At 39.7% G+C, this 26,953-nt stretch overlaps 1 protein-coding gene across 1 annotated transcript in view; it reads right to left on the reverse strand.

Annotated features, from left to right (window-relative positions):
• The window catches only part of sec24a (SEC24 homolog A, COPII coat complex component), a 62,747-nt gene that overhangs the window by 24,639 nt on the left and 11,155 nt on the right, over positions 1 to 26,953 (reverse strand). Inside the window, exons 3-12 of the mRNA XM_060837268.1 lie at positions 22,706 to 22,876; positions 16,925 to 16,999; positions 16,011 to 16,156; positions 14,057 to 14,238; positions 13,151 to 13,253; positions 12,688 to 12,814; positions 10,886 to 10,995; positions 5,647 to 5,759; positions 2,490 to 2,608; positions 672 to 727 (exon numbers count right to left, since the gene is read on the reverse strand). Coding sequence (XP_060693251.1) covers positions 672 to 727; positions 2,490 to 2,608; positions 5,647 to 5,759; positions 10,886 to 10,995; positions 12,688 to 12,814; positions 13,151 to 13,253; positions 14,057 to 14,238; positions 16,011 to 16,156; positions 16,925 to 16,999; positions 22,706 to 22,876 — 1,202 coding nt within the window. The remainder of the gene's footprint in view (positions 1 to 671; positions 728 to 2,489; positions 2,609 to 5,646; positions 5,760 to 10,885; positions 10,996 to 12,687; positions 12,815 to 13,150; positions 13,254 to 14,056; positions 14,239 to 16,010; positions 16,157 to 16,924; positions 17,000 to 22,705; positions 22,877 to 26,953) is intronic.

Consider the following 26,953-nt stretch of genomic DNA (forward strand, 5'->3'; position numbering starts at 1 on the left):
TACTGCTTTAGTTTAAGATTACATGCTTAACATGAACTAGCTTGATGTGGCTCTACTTTCCTGTAAGAAACCAATTGCTTCTTTTTAAATAAAGCATTAATACGTGGAAATTAGTCTGAATCTGTCAAATATCACAACTCAAATATGGAAGCAAGCAGCTCCTGTCACAAATTACTCTACATTTTCAACATGAGAGAAAGTTGGAAGTTTTATACATATGTCATGCGTCTGCGCAAGATTTTTATTTTGTTTAGTCGGGTGCCAATGTAATTAATGTAATCCAAATTAGCCAATCAAGTAATGCACAACATTAATGTTCTTGTTTGCTCAGTGTAGTGGACATACTTCCTTACTATGAGGACATATTTCATTGACCAAAGGGCAGACTGTTTTGCTTAGGTTGGCAAGAGCACTAAAGCAGAGGGCTTGGGCCAACTATAAACATAGCTTGTTAGCACAACGCATTCCTGCTGCTTGACCATTAGGGTACTGGTTTAGAAGGTTGGTTTATTACCTGGAGTTGAGTGAGAGCTTTGAAAGCCAAGTGAAAAACTGACCAGTAAATCAACAAAAACAAACTGCTGGAAAAACTCAGCAGGTCTAGCAGCATCTGTGAAAAAGATTACTGTAATTCATGGTTGAATATAAATACTACATATTTAAATGCTTACCTCTTTGCTTTCATTCAAGTTAACCAACAAGTTGTCTGGCGTTGGTATGAAAATATCTGCCAAAAGATGAACATTACTTCAGCTCAAGTTGGGATCTTCAATTTGAAGCAATTTCCCGACTGTACATTTGAACAATGTTTTCAGCAATACTTAGAATACATTATCCAATCATTCTCATGTTGTTGTTTGTGGGAAGGCATGCCCAAATTGACTTCACACTTTCTAAAGCACAGTAAGGATGGTCAAAAGCTTGGTCAAAGTAACACATTACAAAGGAGGGTATGAAAGTAAGAGCAGGCTAGACAGTCAGATGTCAAAAACAAATTTCAGTGTTCAAGACCCAAATAGCCAGTGATAGAGCAAAAGGAGAGGTTTGATTCTGGTTTATTTTTGGGGACTGGTGAGGGGAGAGACAGGAGGTTGAAGGCAGAGAACAAGAAAGTTCAGAGAAAATGTTGCAGTGGAGGGTTGAGTGTTACATGCTAAGGGTAAGGCTTCGTTAGGAGTTAACAAAAGAATAAAAAGTGTACATGTTGAAATGGTTGAAAATCAGTGCACATGAGCTATGGCACAGGTATGAATGGGAATTGGTGCAGGATAGGAAACAGACTGCAGTATATGGGATAAGTTGAAGTTTAAAGAATAAATACTGGAAGGCTATCCTATTTTGGAACAATGGAGTCTGAAGATGTGAATGAGGATTACAGAAGCAAAACTAAAACATAGTATTCTGGTACAGCCTTTAAAACAACAAGATTCACAGGAGAGCTATAAAGCAAAATTTGACAATGAATTACATAAGCAGATTTTAGCACGTGACCCAAAAACCTGGCCAAAGAGGTGGATTTTAAATTACATTTTAGGGAAGGAAAGAAAAAAAGGAGGTAAAGGAGTGGAGAGGCTATGGGGAGGCACTTCAGAGATGGACAGCTGAAGGCATGGCCACTAGGGTGGAGCAGTCAAAACTCTGGACGGTGAAGAAACTGGAATTAGAGAAGATAAAGATTTGTTACAGGGAATTAGGGTGAGAAGAGCCAGGTGAGACATCATAGCCAAATTTGAAAACAAGAGTGAGTGTTTTCCAAAAAAAGGTGTTGCTTAACCAGACACAAACCAGGGTTCAGTGGACACAGGTTGGGGAAAGAGTTTACAAAACTAGGACTAGGTGCATAGTAAGGGTACAGGCAGAATTTTGAACAAGCTCGGATTTGGAGGGGAGAAGATAAGTTGACTTTTGTGTTACTGTTCAGCCTAAGAACCATGATAAAAATGAAGGCTTCAACACAAATTAAATGAACCAAGGCACCTTGGACAATGCTGTCAAGGTGGAAATAGGTGGTCTCAATTGCGAGGTCAAATATATCAAAGGCATACACAGTCTGGTTTAGATTCAGTCAGTTGATAGGGATAGGAATGAAATCACACTTTGAGGTTGCAAACAATCTGATTTAGCCAGAAACTGCGGCTGACGATGGGGAAGGATCAAGTGACATGGGTAAAGAGCACATTATGCAGCAGAAAGACAATGTCTTCTCCTTTCCAAAAAATTACAGAATGCAACTGGCTACTCATCCTACATTTGATTTGAGGAGGATTGATAAAAACAAATCTCGTTCAAATTGATTTTGCAAAGCTTTGAGGGGTTTTGCAGCTGTAAAACATGCTATTTATATCTCAGGTGATACAATTGGCAATGAGTCACTCATCACAGGATAGCCCTTTACTGTTGTCTCCCAAGCTTTTCCACCTAAAATATTCATTCTTTGTAACAAAGATTTTTGTACACCAGACTGTGAAAACTTGCGTGTTTACACATACCTTCTATATCTGAAACCACCATCATCTGAGGCTGAGACAGACCTTCCTGAAGACTGTAGAAATGAATGGTACTATCAAAGGTAATAAAACCTATCCTTGTACGAGAATCACCAGGTAACCTGAAAATTTCAAAACAAATTGGAAATGTTCTAGATCTGAGTATCAAATACACTCCTTGAAGCTTTAATCAGTTGAAGGCAATCTATATTGTCTTTGACAGAAATATCAAGGTGGTCATATTTTAACTCCATGGCATGTGAAAATTCAAACCCATACAAACCAATTTGAAGACACTACGCTGTATATCAGGCCACCGACTAAAGAATGATTGCAAAACTGCCTTAAGGACCTTAAACTCTAAAGTTAGTAACTAATTATAAATCAAATCACTTAGATTCAATTATGGTCAAGGAATTTCAGGCTAACTGATCCAAGTATACCAAAGTAGAGGGAGGATTAAACCCATGACTGAGCATGAAGGAAGGATCCTGAAAAGAACCTAGCTGGAATTTATTCCCTACAAGAAATGCTAGCTTCCAAACACATGCTCTCACTGCTTTCAGAAATTAGAATCAAAGAAAAATTACTCCTATAACAACACTCAAATGCTGTTGATCTGAAAGATACTAATCTGGAAGACAGTATCCATGAGGAGTAACCTGCTTGCCTTTCCAGCCATTCCGGTGTCAAATAATTTCAGAAGATAGTCTGGGACCTAAAAAAATACTCTTCACATCCAGTCAAAAGCCAAATTTTCAAGATGCTGTATGTTTAATGTTCAGGCATGCTGCTGTATGCAAACGTTTATTTTTATTAGAGTTCCAGATAACAGAAAACCGTACTCAATGACAAAGGAAATGGTGATTTTTGTTTCCCACCCAAGTTGAAACAATTTTATTTTGTTGCTCCCAACAAGTTGAAAAAAAGGGCAAATTTTATCTGTTCAATCCTGTCAAATATTTAACAGGATGCCAACACCTTTTTCTTAAAAGAGTCCTTGGTATCGTACATTTCCTACATTTTCCTTTTTCTAAGTGTTTATCACTGAACTGTCCATGATATACAAGTCATTATTGCACACATATACTTAATTCACCATGTAACTATGGTATATTTATGAACCACTTCACTTCATTCAATACATGTCACATGATCACTTAGGAGCAAAAGAAATTCAGAGGGGATGCCAAAAACAAACAAGCTGAAATAAGATCCTTTCAACAGGGAATGCATGTAGAGATGCAACACTACCTCAAGGGATTGTTTTGATCTTGGTTGGTTGGAAAAAGCCAAGGTGTGGACAAGATATAGCAGTTAGGAACTTTAATGAAATGATTGCTTGCAATATTTTGCAAGAAACAATTGACAAAATTAGCAATCTTCAAACTAGAATAAAAATTTTGCAGAAACTAGGTATATATGGATTGGCCAGATAAAATAGCAATTTGACGTGTGCAGCAAAAACAAGCTTGATGAAATTTGCTGATTGAGATAAGAAAATAATCAAACAGAGCTGTGAAAATGGTATCGGTTCAACTTTGCATACCATGGATAAAAGGTTCTACTGGCTCAGTCCTCAATTAAAGGGAGATGATGGCAGAATGAATCTAACACTGGACCAGCTATCCAGAAGTCTGCTTCGGGACCCTGCAGCCCTCCAGACACAATAGCAAGTCCAACTATTTTACGGCCTGAACTCACCTTATCCCCTTTCCCCACATACCAAGCCTTGTTATCACAGTCTGCTGTTACACAGTATCTATTATTAGCCACTAACACAGTTTCTGTTAACAGTTATTCACCCTGCTTGCCAGATTATCATCCACTCATTTGTCTGTTCAACTGTTCTTCTCTCTCTCTTTGGGCTCTATCCCCACCTATTGTTTATTCCTTCACCTCCTTCCCCTCCCCTCCACACCATCTGCATTTAAATTTGACATTTTCCGAGCTACCATCAATTCTGAGGAAGGGTTATTGGAACTGAAACATTAAGCCTAAATTCTCTTCAAAGATGCTGCTAGACCTGCTGAACTTTTCCAGCAATTTCTGTTTTTGTTTCAGATTTATAGCATCCACAGTCATTTTGAGTTTTATCTAGGGATTCAATTGAATTGTCTGAGCATACAAGTTGAAATCAGACTGCAACAAGCCATGGAGTTTAAATTCATTTAGTAAATCTGCTATTGGAAATTGTCTCAGTGATGGCATTGGTCATAGAAGTCCATCTGGTTCACTAATATATTTTAGAGGAGGTGACTGATCAACAGCAAATGTGGTTGATAAGACCATGAGCAAGTAAGACCATAAGACATAGGGTTAATTGACTGAATAAAATACATGATTGCTCCTTGAGCAAATTGCATGCACTCTACACGATCATGGAATGATTATTCAATTCGTGATAGAACGTTACAATAAAAAAAAAGGCATAACCAGTTTTCCACTTTCCTTAACATCCCCTCAAAAAAAAAAGGAGTCTGATTGTATGAGCATATCTAAGTTTAAATAATTATAAAATATTTTAACACCAGTCAGTTCCAAACTTCATTCCAAGTGAAAAAAAGCACTGGAAATTATATATCTGCTTAAGTAACTTCAGAGGTGAATGTGGATAGACCCAAGGCTAAATTGTGTATATAAATTACAGTATGTCACACATGATTGGTCACTTTTCAGAGCTGTGCTTATACCAGATCTGTTGTTAAAACTTGTCCACAATGAGTCTACACTTCAAGTGAAACAGGTGAGCCAAATAAATTCAGAACAATGAGCCTGTGAACATGTAATGGTGCAGTGGTAGTGTCCCTACCACTGAACAAAAAGATCCAGACGCGGGTACTCTCTGCCACAAAGCCATGTCAGAATGAGTCCAAGAAGGTCGACTACAAAACATTTTTTTTGCAATACAGTAGTGAATCTGAGAGGTCACAGTTTTGTTTCAAAGTCCAAGACAGAACTATCTGCACTCAAACAAACTTGCTAAGTTCCATTTGCTGTGCTTCTCTGGCCCAAAACATGCCATTTTCTCCAGCTGAACATATACCATATGACTAGATATTTAAGCAAATATAATTTAATATCAAAGATTCATTGCAGTCACGTGAAAGGGAAAACTTTACTTTAAAAACTCTTCACATTGTACAAAAAACAAACTTACGCTTCCAAATTATCCAACAGCGACTGGCAGACAGCATTTAAGTATCCAGACTCTATAGCGTTATGGGACACATCCAAGATGTAAAGATAAACTGCAGGCTGTGGTGGTCGCAGCTAGAAAACAACAAATATTGATCAAGCGTGTCTGCTATCCGTAATGGAGTGTTACAAAATGTTACCATGCAACAAACAAGTGGAAACACTTGTAAAGCACTGGAGGGAAGTGACGGCCTAGTGTTATTATTTCTGGACTGTTAATCCTGACAGCCAGGTAACATTCTGGGGACCTGGGTTCATATCCTGCTGTGGCAAATGGGAGAATATAAATTCAATAAAAGTCTAAGAACCGAACGATGACATGAATCGATTGTTCATTGTCAGTAAAAATCCTCTGGGCAATTAGGAATGGGCAATAAATACTGGCTGGCTTGGCCCACTTATCGTGAATGATTTTTAAAATAATGCAAATCATGGTCTGTTTAAACCAGACTGGTAAAATATCTAAATGCAATTGAAAACAGCATAGGTTTGTTTCTGGAAATATCCCCAGACTCTGACAATTGTAAAAAAAGGTTAAATTTTCACACCTAATGAGCATTATTTTGACTTTTCAAGATGTCGAAATCTTAATAAACCAAATGAAATAATAATTTACTGCACTTTTCCTGCCCAATAAATCATTTTTATCATTACTTGAGATGGACATTCCATATCAGCACATAGTTGCTGTGGTGTAGAACTAGCTTACGGACAGAAGTACAACTCCCATTCTAATTCATAGTTCAACACACCGTCTCTGTGGAAGGAGCAGCTTAAATTTCAGCAGTCACGATCGACTGAGAAACCATTTCCTCAAGTAGGCTTTGTAACTTCATGTCCTGCTAATAGCATAAATATGTGGATATCCCTGAATTAAAACCTTCGAAAAAAGGGAGAAGAATGGGTATGTAGCTTTATCCAGCTACTGATAGTTCTGAAAGAGGCTCACTGGGCCCAAAAGTTGACCATGCCTTCCCTCCACAGATGCTGCTTGACTTGATTTTATCCGGCAATCTCGTCATTTCAGCTTTCCAGCATCTGCAGTTCTTTGTTTTATTTTTGGTGTTTAACTCATTACTCATCTCTTCCAGAAATGCCCATCTTGAAGTTCTGCTCCTCTCTCCAACAGAATTTCCATTCTCATCTTGTTTCTTGTTCACCATCAATAGCTTCATTGTCATTGGGAGTGTTGACAAGTTATTTGCCAAAACTCGCTTCCAGAGCCCCATGGCATGCTACAGTGACTGCCTGTGGCTCAGACTCAATCCATGTGGATTCCAACTGAAGTTTCATGTGTTTCCAATCTACCCAGGATCACATGGGTATCTCCACAATGTACAATGAAGTGCTTCCAAATAAACTTGCTGGACTATAACCTGACGTTGAGATTTTTAACCTTAGATGTTCTTGCTACATCTCAAGATTCCACACTTTGGGTCATGCACAGCCATTTGCACGGTCTTGATCTCGCTCTCCCTTTCATTAGCATTGCGTCACACTATTTCAGAGCTGACATGTCCCCCAGTTCCACTTCTGGCATTAGGGAATACAAGTTGAATCAACTCAGGAGGTACCCTGCGCCCCTCTGGAACCTTCCTCCCTTGCTCATTCCTTGCCATGGCATAATCTTCTTGTCGGGTATTTACTGTCCCTTCTGATCTTTTGCTCTCCAGTGCTAAATGTTCTGTACTCAACATAGGTCTCGTTTTTATCTGTTTTTGGATTAGTGGTGCTGGAAGAGCACAGCAGTTCAGGCAGCATCCAAGGAGCAGCAAAATTGACGTTCCGGGCAAAAGTCCTTCATCAGGAATAAAGGCAGAGAGCCTGAAGCGTGGAGAGATAAGCTATAGGAGGATGGGGGTGGGGGGAAAGTAGCACAGAGTCTTCAGGGCAGAGGAAATGACCTGGGAGTTGCAGTGGGAGAGGGACTCCGAGATTCAGTTTTATCTGTGTTCACATCTTATTGAATTTCAAGCATCCTCTTCCATCACCTTCACCTCCATGCCCATTTCTTTAGGCAAGAGTCCTCACCTGGTTATACAGACTCAGTGTAGTGCTGGAAAAGACCCCTTCATCCAGATCCCTCCCTCTGAACCTTTACCTGCAGTTCTCCTGTTCATTGAGAACTATTGGCATAACGTGAGGTGCCTTACTTTCCATGTCCCCAAACCTCTCCCCAATTCCTGATGAAGGGCTTATGCCCGAAACATCGAATTTCCTGTTCCTTGGATGCTGCCTGACCTGCTGCGCTTTTCCAGCAACACATTTTCAGCTCTCTCCAATTAGACCTCTTCCCTCTGAACTGACTGCAGTGCTCTCAGATCCAACCTTGACTTGGTGATTAAGCCTCCCAACAAGGGTGGTGCTGTTGCAGTATTCTAGCATATTAATCTCTACATTGTGGTCACCTCCGAGCTGAAAAATGTGTTGCTGGAAAAGCGCAGGTCAGGCAGCATCCAAGGAGCAGGGAAATCGACGTTTTGGGCATAAGCTTATGCCCGAAATGTCGAATCTCCAGCTCCTTGGATGCTGCCTGACCTGCTGCGTTTTTCCAGCAACACATTTTTCAGCTCTGATCTCCAGCATCTGCAGTCCTCACTTTCTCCCATTGTGGTCACCTCCTCCGGTCTCCCCTTGTACCATGATGTAACAGTCACTAATCTCATCATCTCTGGGGATCCAGTAGCAATTATCCAACTCAGTTTCTCCACCCCCTGTCCTCCCCCACCAAAATATACATAACTGCCAAGTTCATAGCTCCCAACTTTGTACAATCTGCTTCTACTTTCTTCCTAAGTAAGACTGCCCAGATAGACCCATTTCTGCCTTTTCTTGCCTCTCAGAATTTTTGCCTTCCTATCATGACTCAATTTTTCTTTGTCCAGTCCCTTCTCAATTACATGAATGATTCTTCAAACATTTTACATCAGTGTCAGAATTTCCAGTTCATAGGCAACAGCCACTTCCTGTTAAGCCTGGACATGCAACTGTTTTCACATTCACCCCCCATCAGGATTGTTAGAGGGCTCTCTACCTGTTCCTGGAAAAAAAGGTGGAAAAAAGGTCTGAAATGCTCCCATCCACCACCACCCTACTCCAACTGGCCAAGCTCATCCTCATTTTGAACAACTTTTCTTTTAACTCTTTACTTTTTTCAAATCAGTTTCGCCATGCGTGCATAGAACCCAATTATGCTGGTCTCTGTGGGTTACATGGAACGTTCCTTGTTCCAATCCTCAACTCTCCAAATGCCCGTCCCCACATCTCTATTGCATCGCTAACATAATCGGTGCTGCTTCCCTCGCCTGTCTGGATTTGGAGCAGTTTATCTATTTTGCTTCTAATTTCTTAAGTGGTTGACAAGGCCCTCAGCTATGCTCGACCCATTTCCCATACTTTTATCCTCACCCTTTCTCATCCCTCCCACTACACCGATAAAGGTCTCCCTGGCTGTTACTTGCCATCTGCATCCAAAATATCATTAAGCCACCTTTTCCCACACCTCCCGTGGGATGTCACCTCTAGATACACATTGCCCTCTCTTCCCTTGTCAGCATTGTGCAAGGATTGTTCTCTTCAGGACATCATGGTCCATTCCTCCTCCATACGCCCATGGTGCCTTCTCCCTCGCAAGGCTTCAGGCACATCTTTAGGTGAAGCAGTGATCTACCTATACTTCTTTCCATCTACTCTCATAATATGTACCACTCACAATATGGTCTCCTCTACATAAGAGGAAAAACGGCTAGGGAACCATTTTGCAGAGCAACATATCTTCAAAAAGAACCAGAGTTTCTAGTTGCGTGCCAAACAACGCACCAATATTTTCCCTTGCCAACATCTGTGTCAGGCTTGTGACAGTGCTCCAGCAAGGCTCAAATGTAAGCATGTGTAGATTACCTCATTTTCTGCCTGGGAACAATGCACCAAGATTCAATATCAAGTTCAATAGTTTTAGGGCCTCAACACCACCTTCCATGTCCTTTACCAAACCCCACACCCCAAGAGTGGTCAACACATGGGCTGCTTTCAGGTACAGTCAAACCATATTCACCCAGTTATGGTTCCCGTCAGTTTTTTCTCCACTTCTTTGCTTGCTTGTTTTTCTCTCCATCCAGGTTCTGTCTTCACCTATCCTCTCATTCCTTTATACCATCTTTTCCATCCGCTACTAGTTCTGAAGGGTCAGTGGATCCAAAATGTTGACTCTGCTTTCTTTCCACAGATGCTGGCAGACCCATTGAGTTTCACCAGAAATTTCTGTTGTTATGACTGTGAGGTATTAGGAAAATGCACAAGGTACCAGTTTGTGGGCGGCACGGTGGCACAGTGGTTAGCACTGCTGCCTCACAGAGCCTGAGACCCGGGTTCAATTCCCAACTCAGGCGACTGATTGTGTGGAGTTTGCACGTTCTCCCCATGTCTGTGTGGGTTTCCTCCGGGTGCTCCGGTTTCCTCCCACAGTCCAAAGATGTGCGGGTCAGGTGAATTGGCCATGCTAAATTGCCCGTAGTGTTAGGTAAGGGGTAAATGTAGGGGCATGAGCGGGTTGCACTTCGGTGGGTCGGTGTGGACTTGTTGGGCTGAAGGACCTGTTTCCACACTAAGTAATCTAATCTAATCTAAACCTCTCTCTTCCTGGTAACCAACTTGCTTGCTATAGAAAGACAAAACACTAATCTTTTAAGCCTGTTCCTATTTAGACTTATAACGTTGTGACAACTGGTGCATCGTACATGGTTTTATAACAACTAACTCTTCATTTCAGTATAGCACAGCTCCACCAGTATATTTATAATTTAACCCAGGTGCAAACTATCTAGAATGAATACATAACACTTTCCAAGTATTTATGGGTGTCATTATTGGTTCAGTGATAGCATACCCACCTATGGGAGTTAGATGATTTTAAATTTCTTCCAGTCCAGAGACCGGAGAACAGAATCTAAGCAGACACTCCACTGGAGTGTGAACAGAGTGCTGCACCGTCAAAGGTGCCAGTTTTCACATGAGCACACAAATTTCCTGTACGAAACATTACTCAATTGCAACGTTAAAGCTCTAATTTAGAATCTCATGGAATTCAACTGTTTCTCACACGAATTGTTTTGCCAACTGAAAGGACAATTCTGCATCAATGAAAGAGTTTAGCATAAGATAGAGATTTATATTCGTTTAAAAATTAAAAGAGCTAGACTCACCATGTACTCTGAAGGAGCAATAAATTCTATAGTAGCACTCTGAACTTCAGGTCTCTTGTGTGGCTCTCCATAGGATCGAGTCACAGGGTTGTACATGAATTCTTCAGGAACTAAATATCAATACAACAGTTTCAGATGCTTACATACATAATGCGCAAGTCAGTGCAAACTGTCTTTTACATCTGCATTTTTGTATACTTGAACTCATCTGGATGAAGATGTTGGTTCTAGATCATGGAAAATCTCATACTTTTAAGTGCCTGAAGAATGTAGTCTGATCAGTTGTTACACACATTTCCTGGAATGAATGGGTCATATCAACTTAGAGTATCTTTACTGTGTGCCATGTTTGCATTTACCATATCAAATCATTATTAACCTATTACTAGGCAGCTCAGTCCTGAATTAGGAGGACACCACAAAAACAGCCCATTTAACTGCTTACGGATGTCACCATGGAACTACTTGAATTTAATTTCCCAGCTGTTTTAAAAGGTAAGTCATTTTTCTTGTAGTTTAATCTCTCAATAATTCAATGTCACTCCACTAACCAAGTGCTAATACAGAGGCCTCATTTTCTAGAAGTCCTAAACCTATGCACTTTGTTACCAATATTTTGAAATTTTCAACAATTCTATTGGACGGAAATAGCACTGTAGGTTACATAGGTAGAATTATTTGGCACCTTCACACAACACACCTGTAGGAAAATTGGATACAAAAGGTCAAATAACTTGCACATGGGAAAGATCAAACTCCTGCCTCCCAGCCAACTGCTGTAAATTCAGTAACAGGGCGAAGTGAACCTGGTTTGCACTGGTGCTGGTGTAAAAGTGTCTCTAAATCATATCTTGAATTTTTCTATTCCAGTGAAATTCATCAACAAGCCTGATTTAAATGTGTAAGGCTCTCTCCAGGAAAGGAGCTGTGCACACCACAAAACATACTGGCATAAACAGCAAAAGCCTCTAAGTGGTAGTTTGTGCAAGTAGTGCTCAAATGCTACCTATCCACTTGTGTTGTTTTACTTGGAGGAAATATTCGTGTGTGTTAATTTTAAGCTTTTACTCCTTTAATGACCCCTCACTACCAAGTACTCTAGTCAACAACAGAGGAAACAAAAAATTTAAGAATTAACCATTCTCATCTGCAAATTGTTCCATGACATCACCACGAACTAAATTTCAGCTAAGCTTAACAAATGGAATTGTGCATCAGTGTCTGTAGTCGCTAATTAAAGTGCCACTGAACTCATTTTCATTACTGGAGGATGTCTATTCTACAGGAGATGCTGTCTTTTGGATTCATTAAACCTGCATGTTAAAAGGTGACACTACTTCATAACTCTACTTGAAGAGCAGCACACATTTTTTCCAATATTTATTCCCCAACTAGCAGCAAATGTCAGTGACCTGGTGAAATGATTTGTTATTCAAGAAACCCTCTTGGATAAAAACTGAAACCATGTGTACCTGCAGAACAGAGAGTGAATTTCTAAATGTGATACATTGTGACTTTCATATAGAGCCATATTATTGCCACTTCTTTCACAACTTCTACAACCATCACTGTTTAGCTCTTTGCCCTTTCCCATGCATTCCCCTAATTCTGTTCCATGGATGGGAATAGAATCTTCAGTCACCTCGGTCCCACTTTGTCAAATGCCTTTTTAAAACCCATCTTAACACTCAAGTTTCCCAATGTGGTTTTGCAACCACTCCTCTTTCATTTATTTTCTGAAACTTAAGCTTTAACCAAATTTCATGTTTCATAAACATTTTTATACTTTTTGGTGAACTTACCATCATTAACTCGATAGCACAAGTTACATTTCCATCTTCTTTGGTCCAGAAAATTGACAAAAGGGTTTATGTAAGTTCTGCAAGAACGACATCTCACAATGGTACTCGATGTAACCACAGGCAATTGCTGCAACATGATGCATATACACTAAGCAGTAGTAATATAGTCATACCATTTTTTAAGTGACAAAGGATTTACTTTAGAAGGTGTGCATTTTAAAATAAAAGTCAACGCGCATAAATTAGGTTAGTGCAGCATAATCAACCAATGTTCGCACACAGCCTCAGATACTCCCCTTTCCTCTGATCACCGTGCTGCTAATCACAATCAGATTAGCAAGTGGAGAGGCCAAGCTGAGAGCAGGCTGCTCCAAACCTGACAAGGCTTTGATGGTTGAATCAAGGCACATATTATTGTAAAACATGAATTGTTTGCACCACAGAAATATTAGTTATCACTTACTGACAGGTCTCTGAATGGATGCAGCTGTAATCCTAAAGGAAGCTTAGCTTTGCTCAATAAAGACTGAGTTTGAGGGATGTTGGTTAACGTACACCGGAACACACTGAAACAAAAATATTTCACTTCAGCAAAATTAAACAGGAAGAGATCAGATTTTATTTCTTTTTAGCTGAGACGAGGAATTGGTCAGAATGCTGTAATCTAATACTTGATGTTACAATGAAGGCTTGGAAGAAGTTATTCCATATTCCTGTTTCCAGCAAGTAACCCTTAGAGTGTAAACATGGACATTACAGAATTGCATCCCAAGGTATGTGAAATAAAAGAAAGAAAAACTGCGGGAAATTTGTAAGGATTACTAGGTGTTTGGCAAAGGCTACCAAAGTGTTGGAAAGATTATTGCTACATTTTACATGCTAGTCACCTGTACCATTTTAGGACAAACCCTTTTTAGGCAAAGCAACAGTGAATTGTTAGTACCCACTGAAAGATAGCCCCCTTCAGGAGGGAAGAAATTGGAACAAAACTGAAAAATTCAAGAAAGTAGCACAGGAGAGGACATAAATATTCAGCTTTTGAACTTTGTTATTCACTGCCAAATGAATTGCTGAAACATTTAAAAGGGAATTGAAATTCCTGATTCAGCAAAGGGAAAAGTAAGATTTGAAAACAGATCCTGAAGAACTTCTTCAGTAAGCAAGCTATCACAAATACTGCCTCATTTGACGAAGGACACGTTTCAAACAACAGCACTAGAACTGGGTCAAATGGGAGGGTAGATAAAAGAGCAGGAAGCAAACATCAATTTATTACTGGGATTTGATTTGGTTTGGTTTACAAAGTTCTCCATTTCAAAAATCACAACGTTTGATTGGTCAAGAAACATTCGAACACTTTACAACTTACTCTGGATTGCAGTTTAGTTTCTGCAGTTCCTTGTGTAGATTTGCATGCGGGGCTTTGACTGGAGTTGAAGGCAGAATGTTTCTCTCCTGCAGGAGATTTATTGGTCGCATTGCCTCTGATTGTTGACCCTGCTGCAAGCTAAGTCCACCCATGCCAGCCATTAGTTGATTAAAATGTGGAACCTGAAGAAAGTAAGTTTTACTGTGAGGAAAAACTGTTGCAAAAACAGATAGGACATAGATAAATCACCATCTCCAGAGGTATTTGAAACAGGCACTACTGTTTTTGAAAACAGCATGCTATAGACTGTTGTAATAGATTTTGCATGCATCATGTTGTAAAACATTTTACACCAATCTACATTTAAGATTTTTGCATAATTACCATGATGCACAATGTTTTTTTTCTGAATATAGACAAATGTCCATCTAATGGAGTTATCCATGAGAGCCACTGAAAATTGTCAAACATATTGACTCAATTCCTTTAAAATTCTCAGATGTGCACCATCTGTTCTTAAACTGGCTGTGAGAATAAACCTCAAGAGTGCCACTGTAATGAGATTATTGAAGCTCAGTCTCAAAGCAGCAGTCGCACTATGGAATTGTTATAGGTCTAGAGGAGCTGAACGTGCTGTTACAAATGAGGTAGAAGGAAAATTTTGGGATTATCTTTGCATCATGCAATGAAATGCGTTTCAATTTAACATCTCAGCAGGTATCCTTCACTAAATAAGGAGTGGCTTTTCAAGGGTTAGTGATAGGGTGTTGTTTGTATAAACGGAAAAGGGTGCTGCAAGATTTCTGAATTAATACAAGGACAGACTGATACCACTGTTTGAAAGGCTTGGCTTTACAAAGAACAGAAAAAATATGTTGGGTAGCAAAAAAAAACTGGCAGATAAAATATACTTTTGAAGATTGTCGATGAAAGGCTGTTACACAAGAACAGGACCATACTTTAGCAAAAACAACTGTGAAGGCTCAACTAATAAACAGGCTATTACATAAATTCAATAAAAGTGGGGTCATAAATAGAAGACTTTCCAAAATATTTTAACACTTGCATGTGATGGAAAGTTCACAATTCTTACTGATTAGAATGCACATCTTAAAAAAATTACAGATTTTCTTCAAAAATAAACATTTTCTTCTCTCTGGTATCCCTTCACAAAATCACAAACAACTTGAACCCACATCTTCAGTAACATGACTCCACAATCAACAGCAACAAAAAAAACTGGGAACAAATTATTGCGTGCAATTCTGGTCTCCTTCCTATGGGAAAGATGTTGTGAAACTTGAAAAGGTTCAGAAAAGATTTACAAGGAAGTTGGCAGGGTTGGAGGATTTGTGCTACAGGGAGAGGCTGAACAGGCTGGGGCTGTTTTCCCTGGAGCATCGGAGGCTGAGGGATGACCTTATAGAGGTTTACAAAATTATGAGGGGCATGGATAGGATAAATAAGCAAAGTCTTTTCCCTGGGGTCAGGGAGTCCAGAACTAGAGGGCATAGGTTTAGGGTAAGAGGGGAAAGATAAAAAAGAGAGCTAAGGGGAAACGCTTTCACGCAGAGGGTGGTACATGTATGGAATGAGTTGCCAGAGGAAGTGGTGGTGGCTGGTACAATTGCAACATTTAAGAGGTATTTGGATGGATATATGAATAGGAAGGGTTTGGAGGGATATGGGCCGGGTGCTGGCAGGTGGGACTAGATTGGGTTGGAATATCTGATCGGCACGGATGGGTTGGACTGAAGGGTCTGTTTTCATGCTGTACATCTCTATGACTCTAAGTGACTGCTTGGTCTTAATTTGAGTTTCTATTGGTTTTAAGACATGACCAACAGGAAACTGGGTCATTCAAATCCATGACTGGTAAGGGTTTGCATCAGCTTTTCATAGAAAATTTGAAGTTTCCTCGTATCAACACAGAAAACATTAGCACCTCACATACCTGAGAGGGTTGCTGTGGTCCTTCTGTATTTACCAGCTGACCACCTGGAATTCCAGAGCTAGCCATGCTTTGGTAGCCAGGTGGTAAGGTGGGATAAGAGTAGCCAAGTGTCCTTCTAGTGTGGAGACCTTGTTGAATTGGCTGCACTGTAGTGCAAATAGAAGAGAGTCAAAAGCTTACTTAAAAGTTGATTTGAACAAAGTAACATTCTTTTCAGCGTTACAAGCCTGCCTCATTGAAAGCTGCAAGCACTAGTCCAGATGTCCATTAGAGTAAAGAAAAAAATTTGTAGTCTAAAATCGTTTTTTTAAAATCATGGCCCTGTTCACATTACACCACCGCCTCATGCATAATTATGGACCTATTTCTATGCAGACTTGAAAAGAGCAATTCAGTTGTTGTGGTTCTGTTCGCCGAGCTGGAAGTTTTTGCTGCAAACGTTTCGTTCCCTGGCTAGGGAACATCATCAGTGCTATTGGAGCCTCCTGTGAAGCGCTGCTTTGATGTTTCTTCCGGTATTTATAGTGGTTTGTTCTTGCCGCTAGAACAAACCACTATAAATACCGGAAGAAACATCAAAGCAGCGCTTCACAGGAGGCTCCAATAGCACTGATGATGTTCCCTAGCCAGGGAACGAAACGTTTGCAGCAAAAACTTCTAGCTCGGCGAACAGAACCACAACAACGGACACCCGAGCTACAAATCTTCAACCAGACTTTAGAGCAATTCAGATTATAGCCATGCATTTAAACAATATAAGAAGCTTTATTAAAAATGATCTTTCATCCCACAAAGTAGTTATGCTGACCACAGAGAAAAAGGACAAGCCTAATTTTTAGTCCAGTTGCAACACAATTTATTTTCTCCTAACATCTAGCAACAAAGATTACAAATTTTGTAAGTGCAGTACTTACTAATTTCACCTCCTCCTTCCAGACTATCATAATGGTCAATTGTTGACTGATCACCAGATGACCCAGTGTTGATTCCTTAAAAAGATTTTTTAAAAAAACTTGCATCAAGTATATTTAGTTGGAAACAAATTGCTCTACGTTGTATAACTATTGCAGTGTCACTTTAAAAACTCATTTCTATAATTTACATATCTTTCAACTACTTCACCTCTGCACCAGTCCATCCAAATTATTTATCTTCCTCCAGTGTTAAACATCTTGTACATGCCTGATTTTAAACTGCAGCTGTGCTTTCAGTTACCGAGGCCCTCAGGGCTGGAATTCCATTTTCAAGTGCTTCCTTCCTTAAAACCTCCTTAAACTGCACCTGGTCTGCCCTATCACTACCTTACATAACTCTTAAAATTGGTTTGCCTATGCTCCTAGGAAATAACTTGGGATGTTTTGGTATGTTAAAACACTACATGAATGCAATTACTTCAAAAGACAAATGAGTTTAGAAAAAGAAAATGAAATTCACTAAGTATATCAGAAATGAACAGCGTTTTTTAAAATTTATTCATTTGTGGGATATGGGCATTGCTACTGACCAGCATTTACTGCCCATCCCTAGTTGTCCTTGAGAAGGCGATGGTGAGCTTCTCTTGAAATGCAGGTGTTCACTCACTATGGACTGACCCACAGGGGGAAGGAATTCCAGGATTTTGACCCAGTGATAGCGAAGGAATGGTGATATATTTCCAGATCAGGATGGCAAGTGGCTTGGAGGGGAACTTGAAAGTGGTAAGTGTTTCCATCTATCTGCTGCCCTTGTCTTTCTAGACAGAAGTGGCCATGGGTTTGGAAGATGGTGACTGAGGATTGTTGGTGAAATTTCAGTTGCATCGCGTTGATTGTACACGTGGCTGCTGCTGAGCATCAGTGGAGAGGGGGGAGTGGATGCACATGGATGTAGTGGCATTAAACCAGGCTGCTTTGTGTTGGATGGCGTCAAGCTTCTTCAGCGTTACTCGGGCTGCACTCATCCAGACCAGTGGGGTAGATTCCATCACACTTCTGGACTTGCCTTGTAGAGGGTAGGCAGGATTTGAAGAGTGAGGTGGTGCGTTGCTCGTTGCAGTATTCCTAGTCTCTGACCTGCTCTCGTAGTTAGTGTTTATGTGGAGAGCCCAGGTCAATGACAACCCCTAGGATGTTAATAGGGATTCATGATTTAGAGACGCCGGTGTTCATTAGGGATTTGGTGATGGTAACACCATTGAATGTCATGGAGCAATGGCCAGACAGTCTCTTCCTGGAGATGGTCATAACCTTGCATTTGTTTGGAGCAAACATTACTTGCCACACCAAGCTTGGATATTGTCCAGATAAAGTCATAGATTTGCTGCATTTGGACATGGACTGCTTCATTATCTGAGGAATCATGAATGGTGCCGAACATTGAACAATCAATGATCGGCAAGCATTCCCAATTCTAGTGTCTCCAACCATTTCTTGATATTACGTGGGGTGAATTGAATTGATTGAAGTTGATGTCTGCAACGGAGGCGGCAAAGATAGATCATCCATTTGGCATTTCTGGTTGTAGATTACTGTGAAAGTTTCAGCCTTATTTTTTGCACTGATGTACTGGGCTCTTCCATTATTTGGGATGGGAATATTTGTGGAGCCTCTTCTTCCAGTGAGTTGCTTAATTGTCCATCACCATTCACAAATGGATGTGGCAGAACTGCAGAGTTTAGATCTGATCCATTGATTGTGGGGTTGCTTAGCTTTGTCAATCACTTGCTGCTTATGCTACTGGCATGCAAGCAGTCCTGTTTGGTGGCTTCATCAGGTTGACACCTCATCTTCAGGTATGCTGGTGCTGCTCCTGGCATGCCCTCCAGCAATCTCCACTGAGCCAAGGTTGACCCCCTAGCTTGATGCTAATGGTTGAGTGGGGGAATATGCTGGGTTATTAGGTCACAGATTGTGCTAGAGTACAATTCTGCTGTTGATAGCCCACAGTATCTCGTGGATGCCCAGTCTTGAGTTGCTACATCTGTATGAAGACTATCCCCTTTAGCAGTGATAGTGCCACTCAACACAATGGAGGTGATTCTCAATGTGAAGTCAAGACTTCATCTCCAAAAGAACAGTCCAGTGGTCACATTATCGGTACTGTCATGGACAGATACATTTGCAGTTGGCAGATTGGTAAGATGAAATATGTTTCTCCCTCTTGTTGGCTCCCTCACCATCAACTGCAGGCCCAGTCTAGCAGTCACATCCTTTAGGACCCGACTAGTTCAAATCACTAGTACTACTACGGAGCCACGCCTGGTGGGGTGTTACTAATCTTTCAGGTTAAGTAACAAATAAATGTTTGTAGTTGTCGCGTTTAATTCACAGCAGCATGCTTTAGTTACAGTTCAGCATTACACCAAATAATGACTATCAAATGATAAGGGCGCGCTCTAAAATCACAAGCAGGTAAGAGGTTTCACTTTTGATTTTTGATCATCAGTTATTTCCATGTAAAATAAAAATCACCAAGACAAGGCACCTCCTGAAAATAAAAGTAACCTTTGGAACTGAAATGTTGTCATTTAAAAAGACTCTAATGAAAAGGTTACAACTCTTATTAACAAGACTGATTAAACTGACTAGTTAGTCAAGACTGCAAATTCTATTCATCTTACATCTTAGTGTCTTCAACTTTATACTAGTATATTTCAACTTGTTCAATTCACATTGTTTTACCCCACTGATAGTCTACATTCAAAAAAGTGTTACATGACCTTCACTTTTACATTTAACATTCCTTGCAATAAACATTCTATGAGCTTTCCTAGTTAGTAGTCATGCCTACATACTAACAGTTTCCAATTAATGTATTAGGACAGCCAGATCATCTGTGTCTTAAAGCCCTGCAATCACTGCGTTATCTATCAGACCAGACCCCACCACCTCTCTCCCCCACCCCGAAAACAAAAGTTTTATAAAAGGAGACTGTCCAGATCCTAACTTTTAGATTTAACGGCAAGTGTAAGGTGCTGTGACAGAACCAGTTGACATGACATGTTAACATTTGTGCCACAGAAACATTTTCCAGTTACCTCATTCCTGCTTCAAAATGTAATAATGCACCATTTACCAGTTCACTGTCCAAGTACCACAGTTGTTTTGTCAATGCACAACATAATTAACAGAATTTTGATTTTCCTGCATAAAATTACATTGACAATTGTTTCCCATCCTCAGTTCTTTGAAGCAGATCCTTCTTAGAACTGTACTGCATCAATAACCAGCTCAAGTTCAATTAGTTATTTTGAGATTTTATCACATGCTTCAGTGAAATGGTCTTTTATCTCTACTCTCTGGTAACGCATGAATTGACAAACAATTTGCCTTCCATTGCAGATTGTTCCTTTCAGTTTAAACAACGCGTATTTATACAGACTCATTAATGTAACAATTGTACCAAAACATTTCACACAAGCATTAGAAAACTATGCACAACAGTCAATGTTACAGGGAGACATTTAGTCAATCAAAATTTCGGTCCAGAATTAGGTTTTAAGGAGAGTTGTAAAACACAAAAAGTACAGAGAGATTGGCAAGTATGCATGGAGAGAAAATTCCAAATCTTGGAGTCAGACAATTGAAACTATGGCTACCAAAGACAAGGCTGAAACAACTGCAACCATCAACAGCCAGAAATGCTAAGTGGATGACCCATCTCAACTACCTCTGAAGTCCCTAGCCTCACTTATGCCAAACAGGATACTGCAATGACTACAGGTACTCTCAATATTCTGGCAATGGTATTGAAGATCTGTGCTCAAAAACAAGCCAGGGCCTTGGACTGACCTTTCTGGGGCAGCTACAACACAGGGACATCCTTGGCCATGTGGAAACTTGTCCAGGTATGTCTGGTTTGCAAAAGCAGGACAGATTTAACTGCGGTTAATTACCACACAATTGGCCTATTCTAAGGTGATGCTAGGGGTTATTGATAAGGCTAAAATGTGTTACTTGCAAAAGAATATCCCGATTACTGAACTCTGTTTAGGTTCTGCTAGAGCCATTCAGCTCCTGACTTCATTACAGCCTTGGATAAAAAAAAACGTGAACTCCAAAGGTGACTTGAGGGAGACTGCCGTTCAAATCAAAGCAGCATTTGGCCAAGAATCCTTAGCAATGGGAAACATGGAGAAAACTCTCACTTAGTTGCAATCATACCCAAAGAAAGATTGTTGGAGATCGATTCTCTCAGTCCAAACACATCTCTACAGGAGTTCCTCAGGACCATGTCCTGGGCCCCAAAATCTTTGGCTGTCTCATCAATTACCTTTCTTCCATTGTAAGGTCAGAAGTAGAGACAATCGTTGATAGTTGAACCATTGAAACGTTCAAAACCATTTGCGAACCCTCGGCTACTGATGTCATCCAAGCTCATTTACAGGCTCAACACCATCCAGGTTTAGGCTGATAAATACTAAGTAGCACTCACATCATACAGTGTGGGAATTGGCCATCTCCAACAACCAAGAATTTAGTAACACCCCTTGACATTTGATGACATTACCATCATTGAATCTCCCACCATAAATCCCCAGGATATTGACATTAATCAAAAACTAAACTAGGTCAACTATGTAAATACTGTAGCTGCAAAATCTGATCTGGTGCTAGGAATACTGCAGCAAGTAATGAACACACCACCCGTTTGTCATCGACAAGGTACAAATCAGAAGCATGATAATATATTCTCCCCGGCAGGTGTGTACAAGATAAAGTAGCTCACTTGATTGGCAGCCCTGCTGCAACTTTCAACACTCAACTTCACCAGCAATGCATGTGAACAGAACTGCCTGCAAGCTCCCCTCCCAGGGGAAACAATCCTGACATGAAACTGTATCACCATTCCATTGTCACTGAGTGAAAATACTGGGACCCCTTCCCAACAAGTGTGGTAACAAATCCCATAAACAAAAACAACTAGCTAAACGAGAGTGCACAGGAGGCCAGAATTAGAAGAACACAGAAGTCTTAGGGGGTTTGTTATACTGGAGAAAATGGTGTTAGGGAAATGAGAGGGCAGGGAAGGAAATAAAATCAAGAATGAGTGTTTTAAAAGCAACTTGTTGCTTGACATACAGTCAAGCTAGTTCAGAATGCACAGGGTGTGATGGGGAATGAGATGTTCCCCAGAGTTTCAGATACCCTCAAATATGAAAATGTAGTGTCAAAAGACTAGTCTGCAGCACGAAAGAACATTTCAACAGACGAGAAAAGACAGCAGCAAAAATCAAGTAATCACTGGTGATCTTCATGATGTGATAAGTATCAGTCTAAATGCTCATTGTGGGATCAGCAGACTGGTTCAATCTCAGAACTGTTCCATGGGTCAGGGATAAAGTTGATTGCCTCGGACCAAAGTTTAAATATCCTCTGATTCACAACATGGGCTAAAATATAACAGTAAAATGTTATCAAAAAGTAATATTCTACAAGTAAAACAGCTGTTTTTCCACTACATTATTGCCAAGCCAGAAATACATCATACTTTCCAAAATGATAAAAGTATATCACTTAACATATTGACACATTTTAAACATTTCTGTCCTGAGGTACACAGTATTGTGAACAGCATTACCACCTATTTATCGTTGGTGTACATTTAAGATCCATGCAGGTTAGTATTGCAGAATAAATAGGCTCTGGATGTTCTGATTTAATCAGCATTCTACATTTCAAACGGAAACTCAAGATTTTGGCCAATAGAAACATTACCTGTTGAGTGTCTCAAAAGGTTTTGAGCCAGTGGTGGATCATGGTTAGTGGTGATCAGAGGTTGAGTTGGTCTCAAAGGAGGACCTGCATTTGGTGGGGGACCCAAAGGCGTCCTGCCAGGCTGATATATCTGATTTACCATCTGGTTGACTGATGGATGACTTGAAGCAACTGAAATTAAATGAAATCACAGAAGAATTTTGAATCCACATACAAACTTATAACCTATTTTACACAACTTGAAATGCAATTAATTATCAGAATTGTGGAAGAAATAAATTCTTACAAGGAACACCTTTAAACAAGCTTCATATACAATACTCCATTAAAAACTTAAAGTTTCAATGAAACATGCATTTAAATATAGAGAATAGAACCACAGCATTGTAACATCACAGGACAGGTTATGCGAAACTGCACCTTTACGAGAAATGCATTGTCAAATTCAAACAAGCTCTTCTAACAGAGGTTGCATTGTACGCTAAAAATTGTTTTGAAAAATTTAAAATGATCATGACATAAATAAAAAATTGTCAGACACCAAAATTAATTGCTTCTTCAAGTCACTGGGCTTTCCAAATGAATTAAAAATTTGACAAGTTATACAAGGAAAATATTCAGGATAATAGGTTTATTTTGTTGCAATACATTTCATTTCTCTTCACTCCATCATCTGGATAACTCAACATTGCCAGCCTTGAGATGCCAATATCAATGTTTTTATAAGCCTCCAAAAAATTGGTTTTGTGAAACAGAAAGCACTTATAACTGACTGCTACAGTCCTTTAAAGTAGTAAGTGCATGATCAATCAAGGGCAACAGTTGGATGTACTTTTTCAGAAAGTATTTAATAAAGTGCTACAATGGCTACTGCAGAAAATAAAAGCTTGCAGAGTACAGGTAACATTGTCACAAATAGACAATTGACTGGCTAACAGGAATCAGCACACAAATGGCTCATTACCTGTTTGCTAAGAGACTTCGCTTTCATGCCATCTCATAGATCAATTTTCTACTTTTACAGTTAATTGATTATAAAATAGGATACAAATTGGTGATAAGTGGGATATTAAATGGTTAATTTGCTCTGCAGTCACAGGAAATTTGATGTCCCAAGGCAAGGGTGGGATGTCCCTGTCTTACAGGTACAATGTAAGGAATTTACATTCCCACCTCTAGCCATTCAGAGCCATTTGCATGGCCCATTTCCTAGTTATTTAGAATAAAAGAATTATATCCATCATCCCTTTTTAGAATTCAATATAAACAATACGATTGGAATTCTGACTACTCCCTGCAGTTAAAAATAGATTCACAACAAATTTGACCATTAAGGGATGACTTACATTATATTGTTTCGGCAAATGTGATCACTACATTGTGTCGAGTAGCCTGTGACTGTGGGGGGCGGCTAGTGGTTGTCTTGTGGGCATTATGACTGATGTAAAGATTTTGTATAAAGAAAAGGACTGTCTCTTTGTTCAGGTAGACCTTGGAGATGATTCCACGAGCCCTGTGTTAAAGGTTCCGCCAGAAAGCTTGTTCTGTATTTGCTCAGTAAAATTTTCATTGTTCAGAGGTTGATGCATTGCAGTTGCATCAAGTGTCCAAGAATCTCAAGAAAAAAGAACGTAACATTGAGTACCTCAACAAATATAGAACTGAGACAGGTGGTGATGGATAAGATGAGGTCACAGAAGAGATAGGACAGAGAAAAAAATGAGTTCAGTGAGACGGCAGTAGGAAGCAACTTATAGAAAGTTTGACCAGGCCATCTTCTGGGACAGAGTGACGTGGCAGAGGCCACAAATTAGTGGATCTCAAACTTATTTACGAAGAAATCAGAGAATGCCTCGTTCTTATTGTTGAAGGCATGGAATGGACGGTGAGATGATTTTAGATATGGTATAAGGGAAAAAGCAACATGAAAAATGTTATCTTAGTTTCTGTGAAGACTTGCTATTCCACCTGACTCAATTGCAATTCAAAATGACTTTAGAACATAATCATTTTGAAAGACAAAAGTAGGACCTAATTGTCACATTATTTACATCCAACAGACTCACCACTTATTCACCTGGGACCATTTCAACAGTCCTTACTGCAATTGCTGTCGTTATTGCATTTATTTAAGATGGAGATAGATTCTTGACTGGTAAGGGGATCAAAAGGTTAAAAGGAAGAATGCAGGAGTTGAGAACTATATCAGCCAAGACCAAAGAGCAGAGCAGACTTGATGAGCTAAATGGCCTAATTCTGTTCCTGTATACTATGGTGCCATAAAATGGGGCACAGGTCCTGCACCAATTCTTTTGCAGGCCTCTGCATCTATTTCTAGGCTGAAGACATTGTTCAGGGTGCAGCATAAAAAGTTAGACTTGACTAAAAGTTACCAGGTAAGTATGCAGTATTCTTCCTAGTCAGGAATTGGACAGTGGTCAACACTGATCAGAGGATTTGCACCATTTTTTCTGAACAGGAAAAGCAACTGCTAAATTTAAACTTACGAAGTATAATAGAAGAGATAAATTACTTCTTCTCATGTGTGAATGCAATCAGTAAACATAGATATTTAAGCATTATTCAACTGCTTCGAAATTACGTGAAATATCATACTAAAGCAAGATTAAATCAGAAGGTGTGTTTGCATGGAAGATGTGAACATGTTTAAAAATCTCTTTTGCTGATATGCAAACAAGCTTCAATTTTATAAGAGAAGTCCTAGAAAATGTAGACTCTATTGTATTCTGTCTTGATAGAAGTAGTATGGATATTCATGAATAGATATTTTGGTTTAACTAATGTAATACCCAAGGAACCATGTCTGAATCTCATCTTAAAGAATCGCTTCATATGAAATCAGAGATTTGGCACAAACATGTTGCTGTGCCATGATCCGAAGTAAACATGCCCTGTTGAAAAACTGGTTTTAGTGCTCATCCTACAAGACGAATTGAATGACTTCCAAACATGCATTAGTTTCTTGACTAATAAAAATGAAAATGTCCAGGAAACCATACTTCAGAATCAGAGCTGTACTCACTAATTTGTCTATGGCACTCAATCACTTCCTAGGAAACCTGCAAGAGTGTTGTGGGAACAGGTGGGAAAGTGGAGTATAGTGTGATAGGCCATGAGTTTATTGCGTGGTGGTGGGGTTTGTGTGTCTGTTGGGGGTGGGGGGGGGAGAAAAAGAGAGCACACACGAGCGAGAGAAAGAGATAGAGATAGAGGAAAAAAGGTCTAAAAATCCAAACAGAATCAATTAACCTGACTAACGTCATATTTGTCCAACATTACCACCCAATGAAGCATCTTTATTTCAAATGGAACTCTCAAAAACATGTGGACAATAATACTCAAATCAGGTCAAAAATGGAATTTTCTCAAAAATAACAAGTATGCTAGCTACATTTCAAACGTGGATAAGTATATCAACTCAGCAGGTGTGCACTTACTTTATCCCCTAGTCAATAATTCAAGTTACTAAATAATTAAGCCAAAGGGCACTTGCAATTTAGTTATGTTCAGGGTTTGTGAAAAGACTCAGTATAAAGACTAATCCAGGCGAAGTTGGTTATCTAATGTTCAACAGAACGAAGGTCAATGTACAGCTCCAACATCAGCACTCCTGATCAAAGAATCAAATGCAATAATTCATCTCCAATTGTCGAGAGCTTTGGTGAGGCTATACCTGATTAATACTGCTTATAATTTTCATTTCCTTACCCACGGTAGGATATACTCGCCATAGAGGGAGTTCAAGAAAGGTTTAAGAGACTGATTGTGGAATTATTCCAAGATTGTCTATTCTTAAAGTCCAGAGAATGCAGAGTCAATCTCAAGCATACAAAATTCTTACAGGGCTCAACAGGATAGCTGAAGCTGGTGTGGGGACATCCTCAAAACACAGGATAAGCCATGTAAGCACGGAGATAAGCTATTTCTTCACCCAATACCTGAAACACTACTCCAAAAAAAAGTGGAAACTCAACTACTGAACATTTTCAAAACAGAAACTGAGAATTTCAGATACTGATGACAAAGGATATACAGAGTGCAGGAAAATGGCTGAGGGCGAAGATCAAGTTGAATGGCAGAACAGGCCCAAGCTGATGCATGTTCCAATTTCTTGCATTTCAATGCTTAAGCAGGCTTGGGCAACCTACTGCACAGTACAACACTGGACAAAATTACATGACAAAATACAGAGATGAGATCAGTTTTAGTCAGTTACAATAAGAGCAA

The sequence above is a fragment of the Hemiscyllium ocellatum genome, chromosome 16 (assembly GCF_020745735.1).
Source record: "Hemiscyllium ocellatum isolate sHemOce1 chromosome 16, sHemOce1.pat.X.cur, whole genome shotgun sequence".
Classification (NCBI taxonomy): Eukaryota; Metazoa; Chordata; class Chondrichthyes; order Orectolobiformes; family Hemiscylliidae; genus Hemiscyllium; species Hemiscyllium ocellatum.